This window comes from Microcebus murinus, chromosome X, assembly GCF_040939455.1.
Source record: "Microcebus murinus isolate Inina chromosome X, M.murinus_Inina_mat1.0, whole genome shotgun sequence".
Taxonomy (NCBI): Eukaryota; Metazoa; Chordata; class Mammalia; order Primates; family Cheirogaleidae; genus Microcebus; species Microcebus murinus.
Genome location: NC_134136.1, coordinates 11,679,831 through 11,691,543, shown reverse-complemented (window position 1 = coordinate 11,691,543; position 11,713 = coordinate 11,679,831). Strand labels below are relative to the sequence as shown.

The 11,713-nt window shown below is 34.1% G+C and overlaps 1 protein-coding gene across 1 annotated transcript; it reads right to left on the bottom strand.

Moving 5' to 3' along the window:
• Nucleotides 1–5,994: 5,994 nt before the first annotated feature.
• Nucleotides 5,995–10,242, bottom strand: LOC105885423 (TLR adapter interacting with SLC15A4 on the lysosome-like). The gene is made up of 2 exons (XM_012790337.3): nucleotides 9,852–10,242; nucleotides 5,995–8,418 (listed from the first exon to the last, which is right to left on the bottom strand). The coding sequence occupies exon 2, from the start codon at nucleotides 8,374–8,376 to the stop codon at nucleotides 7,453–7,455; it is 924 nt and encodes a 307-aa protein (XP_012645791.2). The 5' UTR covers nucleotides 8,377–8,418; nucleotides 9,852–10,242; the 3' UTR covers nucleotides 5,995–7,452.
• Between the last annotated feature and the right edge of the window lie 1,471 nt (nucleotides 10,243–11,713).

Sequence of the window (11,713 nt, the reverse complement as noted above, 5' to 3'; positions counted from 1 at the left end):
TGTAATAGGAAACAGTATACAGTAAGCTTAAAAGTTTACTTCTTTCATTCAGTGTTTACAATATGATTTTCCTTTAAGATGCATTCAGGTTAAATATCCTTTTCTATCAGAAAAAAATCATTTTAAATCAAAATGATATAAAGTTTCTCAAGCATTGGAAGAAATTTAGGCAAATCTTTTTCTTCATATACTATATCCCTGTAGAACACAAAATTGTTTCTTGCAGCAGGAAACACTAACAACTTGTGTGGACTCCTACCTCCTCTTTTATTTTCAGATGGTCCTGTTAAATGATCAGAAGGTATTTATTACAAGCATTCATTAAGTTGGCAAAAACAAATCTTTCTCTCATCCCAACCTTGAACATGATGATTTATTAATCTGTTAGAATTATGCTAAAGCCTTATAAAAGGGCTTATAATATTAGGTTGATGCAAAAGTAATTACGGTTTTAGCATTGTTGAAATTTGCCATTTGATACTGGAATATATTCTTAAATGTGGTTATGTTATACATTATTTTAATGTGCTAATGGCTTATTACTTGTTTATTTTTATATTTATTTTAAACTATGTAAATGATATTAGACAAAAGGCAAATTCAAAGATTTTCTTATTTGAGTTCAAAATGGGTCATAAAGCAGCAGAGACAACTCACAACATCAACAACACATTTGGCTCAGGAACTGCTAATGAACATACAGTACAGTAGTGTTTCAAGAAATTTTGCAAAGGAGATGAGAGCCTTGAAGATGAGGAGTGAAATGGCTGGCCATCGAAAGTTGATAATGACCAGTTGAGAGCAATCATCAAAGTTGATCCTCTTACAACTACATGAGAAGTTGCCAAGAACTCAACATCGACCATTCCACAGGTCATTCGACATTTGAAGCAAATTGGAAAGATGCAAAATCTCAATAATTGGGTGCCTCATGATCTAACAGAAAATTTTAAAAAATAGTTGTTTTGAAGTGTCATCTTTTATTATTGTATGAAACAACAATGAACCATTTCTTGATCGGATTGTGACATGTGATGAAAAGTGGATTTTATATGACAACCGGTGACAACCGGCGACAACCAGCTCAGTAGCTCGACCAAGAAGAAGATGCTCCAAAGCACTTCACAAAGCCAAACTTACACCAAAAAAGATCATGGTCACTGTTTGGTGGTCTCCTGCTGGTCTGATCCACTATAGCTTTCTGAATCCTGGCAAAACCATTACATTTGAGAAGTATGCTCAACAAATCAATGGGATGCACTGAAAACTGCAATGCCTGAAGCCAGCATTGGTCAACAGAAGGGGCCCAATTCTTCTCCATGACAATGCCCGATGGTACATTGCACAACCAACACTTCAAAAATGTAATGAATTGGGCTATGAAGTTTTACCTCATCTGCCATATTAACCTGACCTCTTGCCAATCGACTACTGCTTCTGCAAGCATCTCAACAACTTTTTGCAGGGAAAATACTTCCACAACTGGGAGGATGCAAAAAAAAATGCTTTCCAAGAATTCATTAAATCCTGAAGCATGGATTTTTATACTATGGGAATAAATTAACTTATTGGCAAAAATGTGTTGATTGTAATGGTTCCTATTTTGATTAATAAAGATGTGTTTGAACCTAGTTATAGTGATTTAAAATTCATGGTCCAAAACTGCAATTACTTTTGTAGCAATATTTGTATAACAAGATTGAAACAGGGATGTCTCAACACACCTATCACAGAATAAAAGCTCCACTAGGGATATAGAGTACCCAAAAGACAAATCTTTCTCCCCAGCTCTCCTTCAAGGTAATGACTCTATAAAATAATATCTTCTTCAAGGTAATGACTATAAAATAATATCTTCTATTTATAAACTCCAGAATTTTTGCACTTTTCCCCCTTTATTGGGTCCCTCAATTATTCACCCATTGCCTTGATGCTCTGCTTCAATGTTCTCTTTATACCTTCTATGTTCTCTCTCTCTTTTTAATAATCCAGGAAAAAGGAAAAGGTAGTATTTAAGATAGTTGTCAGATAAAATACACGATTCTCAGTTCAACCTGAATTTCAGATAAACAATGAATTATATTTTAGTATTAGTATGTACCAAATCTTGCATGGGGACATATTTTATACTAAGAAGTAATTTTTTGTTTATCTGAAATTCAAATTTAACTGGACATTCTGTATTTTTATTTGATATATTTGGCAACCCTAGATTAACAGAATAGGTTCCAATGTCAAAAAGACTTCATTTGAATTCTGATTTTGATGACCTGTATAATCTTGGGCAAATTTTTGAACTTATCTGAAGTTTAATTTCCTCCTGTATAACACAGGGATAATAAAATACTAAAATATAATAAAACGAAGTTCTTGAGAGTATTAAATAAGGTAACGTGAATAAAGCTCTTAGTTTAGTGCCTACCATGTAATCGATACTCCAGATAGTAACTATTATTATCACTGAATGATAATGACTAATAACAACATATTCTCTGATAAGTAGGCAGGCATTTAACAGGTAAAAAAAAAAGTTCAGCTACATGGATAAAGCTCTATTGCACAAATTTAGGAAATTTCACATAGGAGGTCATCTCAGGGCATGGACCCTTTTTATAGTTAACCTTTAAAGTATAACTCCTCAGTGTCTAAAACAGAAATAACATTCATTATAAAGCATAATGGACTATCAATTTTTAAGTCTGAAATTACATATAAAGCAGGAATAAAATAAAGTATTTCAATAAATGTCCAGTACACATGATGTGGTCCTCATTGATCATTTAGTGTCTTGAGTCACTCAAGTTGGTTGACAGGTGTCAGGCAATAAATAATTCCATAAGGCAGTCTGTATTTGTATAGTATATCAAAAAGCAAGTGACCTTAGTGGTGCACACAGCAATAAAGATTCCAAAAAAGGCAAGAGGGAATCAAGGAAGGTGACTAAAATTTAGAAAGTCCAGTCAAAATTTTGAAGTTCAGGAATAGGTCATCATTTACTTAGGAACTATAAGAGAAAAAGCAAGGCCCAAGTCTAGAATAACAGTGTCACTGAGAAGATTTTTGGAACAGGAATCTCAACACTGAAGTAGATACAAGCAGAAATGAGAATCAAAATATTTAACAACTTATATGGACAGGAAGTGCCACAGGTAGTGTTGGAGCTGGATACTAAAGGCCCCATGTTTGCCAGTTTAGTTGCTGGGTCATGAGGAGATACAAGAGTCCAGAGCAGGGGGTGGCCAGAGTGGCCAGGAGAGTCATAGTGGTAGGACTCAGAGGATTGGGGTAGCAGCTTCATACCAGCTGGCATGGAAAAATAGTTCAACATGTTTAATCATCTTAGACCCATACTGGTGGATATCAACAAAATAACAGTGCTGGATACAAGATTTATACTAGATTATGAACAGGCCAAGTAAACAAAAAGTCTTAGTGTAGAACAGGCATCCTCAAACTATGGCCCTCGCGGGGCACATGTGGGCTGCCTAGCACATTTATCCGGCCCTCCAGGTGTTTTTGCCGCCACTGCCTGTCCTGCTTAGCAGCCGACTTGTCCCATGCCCACAGTGCAAACTTTCCAATGGTCTGAGTGACAGTGAACTGGCCCCCTGTTTAAAAAGTTAGAGGACCCCTGGTGTAGAATATCTAGAGCTGCATGCTTGCACCTCTCATAGCCCTACAGTTGCTATTTCTAACTGATCCTATATCGGCTAGACTGCAAGTTAAGTGAAAAGTAGGAATTGCATCATTTTTGTTCTCCATTTATTGCTATCACCTATCACAGTGCACAAGAATTATTTGTTTAATGAATGAAGAGCCAGGCAATTTTTTTCTAGGACCAGGAATGTCCTGAGGATATCTCTGGAAGACAGAAAGCTCTGAGAACTCCTGGTTTCAAACTGGCCTCTGAGGTCTGCTCCAGATTCAAGCTGGCCCAATATCATAAGAACCCTTATAGTATCAACATTTCTAAGCTCCTCCAAAGGAGAAGACTGCAAGGATGTTCTATAATTATATGACCTCTCTAAAATAGAGCTGAACTTTCAAAGGAGAGAGGCAAAACCACACGTCCCTGGGATCCTGAGCTGGTTAAGCTTTTTCAACTCTACTCAAAGTCTATTTAGCAGAAATGGGTCCAGTTTACAATTATAGAGAGAAATAGTTTCAGGAAATAGCCTACATACAGGCGTCAGTCACTTTCAGATAAAACCAACGTTTTCAACAATTCGTTTCTTGTGATAAACTGCCTTCACTTATTTGGGGAAGTAAAAACCAGAACTATATAGTAATTCTGCTACCTAAAAATTTCTGAGCTTTAAATAGAAATAGCAGAAAAATTCAAAGAATTAGCTGCCCATAGCAATGATTCATTTTTTAAGTTGAAGTCAATATACGTTCATTTGGTTCTCATCATTTTTATATTAATAGATATGTTCTTAAATACAATTATTTAAAGGTGATTTCATAAAACTTCAAGTGATGTTGTGCATTTACACTGTAACAAATACTAAACCATTAGTGTAATAGTATAATAATAAGACCACTTTCACAAATTTCTACTAAATCTTGAGGAAAAGAACACACAATTGGTGACTAAAAGTCCCAAGTTGCCCCTAAGCATTTTTTAAAAGGATAGTTATCTCTATTTTAACATTATAAGAACATTTTTTGGCAACCATTTCTTGTTTTGCTTTCAAACATTATTTCATTTTTCATGGATTTTCACACATACATGGATGATTGCTTAATTTTCCATGCAAATGACTAGTCATGAAAACATTAAATCACTTTGAATTTTATTTAATGGATTTCTATTGATATTAACTTGTTGATTTCCTTTCTTCCTGCATTGACTGAAAAGAATTGTCCATTTAACTGCATAATTATTCCAGCTTATTATTCACACTAATTCTCATCAAGCCACCCTTCCACCTTTCATTCAAGCACACATTATGTAGCAATGCTATGTGAGCCAGATTTACCTCTTAATAGGAAAATAAATTAATGGGGTGTACATATATATATATATATATATATATATATATATATATATATTCTATTCCTGCCACCAAGGCAGGAACTATTTGCTTTGTTTCTTCACTTCCAAAAAATCTGCTTACAATCTTGAATGGACCATTTCTGTGTTAGCTCCAGTCTTAAGAACCTCAGGGAGACTGGCTTCTTTTGGGAACCAACACATGAGACACATTGAGCTCAAGAATTTCAGGAGTCCAGCATAGATTCCATCCTTTGAATAGGTTTTAATGTTTCGAGGACACTCCTGACAGAAAATTACCTGAGACTGGGTCAAACCTACTCTGGGCCCTACAACAGTGACCTGAAATCCAAAGATGGGATATAAATTAAACTGACCTATATAGGTAGTGGGTGAGTGGGCAGCATTGTATTCAGCATCATACTTAAACTCCTTGATTTATTACCTGATAAGAAACATGATCCTCTCCACCTGCTGAATCACTAACATTCCACACTTTTATAGAAACATGAAACTAATATTTTCAATTCCCACAAAAGTGAGACAGAAAGAAATTTATTATTCTATACATTTGAAAGGGAATAGTATGGTCATATAAGTGATACCCATGGGAAAAATGGAATGAGGAGTGACTGCTTAAAACCAAACCATGCTAAATCACAACCTCATATGCATATTTCATTCAAGCAGTGAAGTCAGTAGGTATAAAATCAGGATACAACAGAACATCAAATTCATCATCATTCCTTATTTAAGTATTACAATAAATGTTTAGATCCTTTTAGCCAAAAGTATCTTTAGATAATAAGAAGTTTGATAACATAGACAAGAGGAGGAAATTTAAAATCTGAGATTATAACTAAATGCATTTCTAAATTTTATATGCACTAAATACTGTGGCTTTTTATATAATCCTATGTAGTGTTAACACTATGAATATATCTGCTTCATAAAGTATTAATACATATCACTGTTTCTAAGAAAACTATTCACACTAGTAATGCTGAACAGTATCATTTAATTCACTTTAGTAAAGTTTAACATAAATATTTTGTCATTTTAGTAACTTTTATTACATGTAGAAATGTAACAATATAAAAGACAATCTACAAACAGCTATTTTTCAGTATCTATAAGATGTTAAGTCAATTTTTCTGAAACCCTTAACCATTATCTCTTCAGAATTAAATGTCTAAATGATAAAAATTGATTTAGAGCATTATGGAAAAGGATGGTGAAGAAGAGCATGATAAAGAGAACAACAGAAGGTAAATCAGGGGTACTTTATTAGATCATAGAACTTTGAAGAGGGAAAAAATAAACTAAGGATTGTATGACCAAAAGGATCAAGATGTGAGGAAATTGATGTGAATGTGACTCATTCTATAGAATGTGACTCATTCTATAAAGTTTAATCAAATACCACAAAGATAATCGGGGGGTAATATGTGATTACTAATGGACAAATCTTATTAATATATAATGCAATCATAACAACTTTATAAGAGAAATTTATACCATTTCATTTTACAAACACAAGCGCATGCCAATCATTTTACCATTTCTAGAGTTATGAGCTGTTATATATTGGGTCCTTTTCTTAAGCCTGCAATAAACCATACAATTAGGTACCCTGCAGACTTTTATTCTAAGCCAGGATCATGATTGAGGATAATCCGAGAAGTGTAAAAAGTTGGAGAGAGAGCCTCTTCATTTATCAATAGTGGTTCTCTATGCACTTTTTTCACTCTACCTGTATGGTTTCCTTCCTCTCATTCCTGAAAACAATCAGGCATAACATAATGATATAAAAAAGTTGGTGCTTGTCCCAGGAAAGTTCAAAAGCACCAAGTTTCAATACAAATAGCACTGGCAAATTTTCCACTTTTCCTTAAGCCCCCCCTCCACATTTTTTTCAAACATCATTAAAATCCAACTTTGTTTAAGCATTTCCTTGTATATGCCCTCACACCTAATCTTGAGATATATATAGATATAGATATCTAAATCTGCATCTAATTATAATAATTTCCCCTAGACTATTACGTCAGTCAAAAGCACTTTTTGGAGAAATAAATACCCCTCTCTGATATATCTACCAGTGGTCCTTTCAGTAGCTTAAAGCAACAATCCATTCCTCATCCTACTTTTGTGGTAAATAAAGCTAAGTGACAGTGAGGTAATCAATTTGGGGTGCAGTGGCAATGAGATAGGTAAGCACATACAAACTTGAATGTGGAAACTACTAAATATGTCAAAACAATAAGAAAATCTGGTCATAAGATTTAGTTATTATAGTTGTCTCCTACAAGAATTCAGATGTAACATGGGTCAAATTACTTCTAAAAAGGTATAACAACCACACTCCAAAGAAGACCTGATGTGACATGATAACACAGAGAAGACTGTTGTTACCGCAGTCTCTTTAGTCAGTCCAAACAATCTACAGTTGGTTCCTACTGTATATGCGATACAAGTTCCCTACTTGTCTGGTTTGATATTTGTAAGTTAGGAGTGCTGAATTCAGAACTGTTTCCATGGGAAACATTGTGGAGATTACATCGTGCTAAAGAATGCAGAAGAGCTTCTCGAGCTTTTGACACCTCTATGTTCTGGTCTTGAGAGATTTGGAGGCTAATCTGATTTACATTGTTCATTAGCAGATTGGAAGCCATAAGATTGGTTATGGAGAGGCACTTGGTGAGATTTTCTTCCAAAAATTGCTTGTAGAGTTCGTCCACTTTTTTTTCCATATAACTATTAAGCATGGAATTAGAGAGGGGCTGTTTTTGAAACAACATACTTTTTTCCTGGATTTCATCTGCACTCAATAACTTGGAGGCAGGTAGTTTCTCTAGAGGCTCAATGGTAGGAGAATGACCCAATGACATATTCACTGAAAGTAAAAGAGGACCATTAGAAACATCATCATGTGTGTGTTCCACAAAGCAGCCTGAATCATACATGTTTCCCACGTGGTCACCTCCGATCTGTAGGTCAGGATAATTATGGCAAATACTTGTGCATGACCAGGATCTATATAAATCCAGTTGTCTTTCATCTTGTTGTTCTCTCTTTGGAATGGGCAATGCAATGGACACATTTCCTGGAAGAGGTATACCTTTGCATTTTGTTACAGTTATCTCATCCACGGATTTTATTTGATTTGTATTATTACTTTGTTCTGTTAAACTTTCTTCCATATCTTTTTCTTGATTTTCCATCTTAGCAGGGAAAAGTGAATTCTCTTCTATATTTAAAAGCTTCTTTTTCCAAGTTTCCTGTTCATCATTTGAGGTCTTACATGTGAATGGTTTGCAAAGTTTTGTATATTTCTGTTCTTTGTATAGGAGATCAATTAGGAAGGCTTCTCCAAGCATTTTACTAGACAAGTTTTCTAAAAGGAACACTGTAGTATATTCCTGTAATATAAAATAACTCATTAACGCAATGTACATTGAAGTGTCAAGTAAGAATTTATCTCATACCTGAAACAACAGTGATTTAGGGAGGCAGTGTTGCTCAAAGAATAGAAAATAGGACCAACAATGAGGAGACTTGGGTTCCAGTTCTGCCACTAACTTTTAACGTTAGGTAATTGATTTAACTGTTTCTGTGTCTCAATTTTCTCATGAATTAAAAGAAATTAATTAATCTTCACAAGATTATTGTCAGGGTAATATTATGATGCACATGCATTTTTAAAAGCATAAACTCATATAACTATATAATTATTATATTCAACTATCTTTAAAGATTTATTTCGAAATGATAAATTATCATCAAAAAGTCTACTTAAAAAGGCTGCTGGCCGGGCGCGGTGGCTCACGCCTGTAATCCTAGCTCTTGGGAGGCCGAGGCGGGCGGATTGCTCAAGGTCAGGAGTTCAAAACCAGCCTGAGCAAGAGCGAGACCCCGTCTCTACTATAAATAGAAAGAAATTAATTGGCCAACTGATATATATATAAAAATAATTAGCCGGGCATGGTGGCGCATGCCTGTAGTCCCAGCTACTCGGGAGGCTGAGGCAGAAGGATTGCTTGAGCCAGGAGTTTGAGGTTGCTGTGAGCTAGGCTGACGCCACGGCACTCACTCTAGCCTGGACAACAAAGTGAGACTCTGTCTCAAAAAAAAAAAAAAAAAAAAAAAAAAAAAAAAAAAAAAGGCTGCTGTCAAGGAATTGGTTTTAACTGAACTTTTAATTAATGTCATTTGAGTTGCATTTAAAAATTGAGTATACCTTAGAATGTATACAAGATGTGGTAATTAATATATAGCTTGGGCTCATGCAAATTCGTTATTGAAATCAAAATATAGCCAGTTTACTTTTTCAGTAGTGTAGATGCATAGTTATCATTTTTGTGGTAAGAGCTATGTGAGGTAATACACTTCTTAATTAGCTAGATTTAACCATTCCACAGGTATATACACTTCAAAATATCATGTCATACATGATCAAAACATACAATTATCTGTCAATTTAAAAAATAAATTTAAAAATTAATAATAATGTAAATACAAAGAGGTTTGTCAAATTCATTGTCATTCGTCTTTCTTTTTCTTTTCCTTCCCTTTTTTTCCTGTTCTTTTAGACTCAAATCTTACTTCCCTAAGCACTTATTTCAGTCTTTTACACAGCTCTTTAGCACAGTTTTTAGACTTACAATTTTCTCTATAGACTCCATAAAAGTGTAAAAGAATAAAGCAGATTTGATTCAATACACAATTTTCCTCTTACAGGTTTATAATATTTGCTATAAATATATCCAGAATAATCTGCTTATATTCACACTTAAAGGCTTTTTGGAAGAAAATAAAACACCATGAACCAAAATATGTAAAAATTTAGGCTTACCTTTTCCAAATGTCAGGATATCTAAAGATTCGTCCCTGAAATTCCAACAGTCCAAACACAGAAAAAGTCCCTTTGGCTTCTTTGATTCTCAGCTTTTGCTTACTCCTCAGAAAGATAGCTTTAACCACACAGAATGGTTCTGCTTTCCACTCATACTCTAGTACTTAAGCAAACTAATAGGAAAATGGAGTGGGCTGATCGAATGTGTGGTATGGTAATGATCCAAAAGAGGATCTTGAAAGTGTTTACTCAAGTTTCGAATGACAAACAGAGTGAGAAAATATTAACAGCAATAGCTTTCTTCATGCAAGTAAAGGTAGAGACAGTTCTAATTTTTTAAGTACAAGAGAACAATATGGTAATTAGTATGTTTCATAACAATGAATAATGAGAAATAAAATAAATGATCATCAATAAAAGAATGGATAAATTATGGTATATCTATAACATTAAATACTAAACTGAGCATTTTTAATGATATAATGATAATTAGCATCTGTTGAGTAACTACTACATGATGGTCATTCTAAATGTTCTATATATACTACTTACCTTAAATCTAAAGCTATATCCCAATTTCACAGAGGAAACAAAGACAGAAAGCTTATATATTTGCTGAAAGTACAAAACTAGTAAATAATGGAACTAAGATTTGTACCAGACAATTAGATTCAGAAGCAGAGCCCATGGTCTTAATCACTACACTATATTTTCTCTATGAATATACAAGTGGCAGAACAATATATTTAGTATAATTCAATCACAAATTGTATGTACTATATTGCAGACACTAATATAAATATTTCACACATACTAACTTAATCCTCATGACATTTCTATGGAACAGATATTATCCTCGTGTTACCTATGAGGAAGGGCAGACACATCAGAAGTTAGATAACATGCCCAATATCATCTAGTAGAGGCTAGGTTTTAACTCAGACAACCTGGCTTTGAAGCCAGTGTGCTTAACTTCCTTGCTAAACTGACTTTTTCTCCCTTTTAATTGCCTTAACATATGTAACCATGTTGGTAGAAAAGGATATAAATCAAACTATTAACAGTTTCTTCTGCAGGGGGAGGGAATAGAGTGGTAGGAAGTAAGTGAAGGAATATTTTTACTATTTAATCCCTATATTTCTATATGGCTTGATTTATTGTACAAATAAGGATGTGTTCATATATCATTCGAATGATCAAAAAACTAATTTACACACATAAAAAGAGAAGAAAATACTTTATTACTTTCTTTATAATGTATTTTCCAAACCACAAATCTCTTATCCATTTTTTACAATGATCTTAAACCCAGAATCAAACTGCCAAAGCAGACTGGGAAACAAGCAAAATTTCTACATAGTTGATATTTTTAGCTATAATTATCAACACAGTTTTTGTTTTACAGTGTTTTACCACTTCAAATAATTATCACAAACATTTTATAGAGTAAGTTAATTCCAATTTTGTATGCCAAACCAGCCAAATTCTTTTAGGTTGTTAAAAGTCTCCTCTTTGTAAGAGATAGTGCATTGATTTAGCTTGGAGCCAAGGGAATGGTTTACAGTGAAATGAGGAAGTATGTCACAATCCCACACCAGAAAGATAATGAAAATAATGGTAGAAAAGAAAAAAAGATTTTTTATTAATACTACTACAAAGAAATATTAAAAGAATATAGAGCTTTCCAATTGCTCCTAACCGAGACTCCTTCCATTGGTTATATCCTATCTCATTTGTCTTCTTCACCCGTACATCCAGCTGATCCACATTGTACCAATGCCCTGTCCTAAGAATCTCTGATTTTCACTACTGTGATGACTTTTCATTCTTGGATTGCTGTAGCTGCTTCCAGTCTTGCTTCT

What these genes read in the sequence shown, in the direction of transcription:
- LOC105885423 (XM_012790337.3), bottom strand. Translation starts at nt 8,376, where the DNA reads ATGCTTGGAGAAGCCTTCCTAATTGATCTCCTATACAAAGAACAGAAA.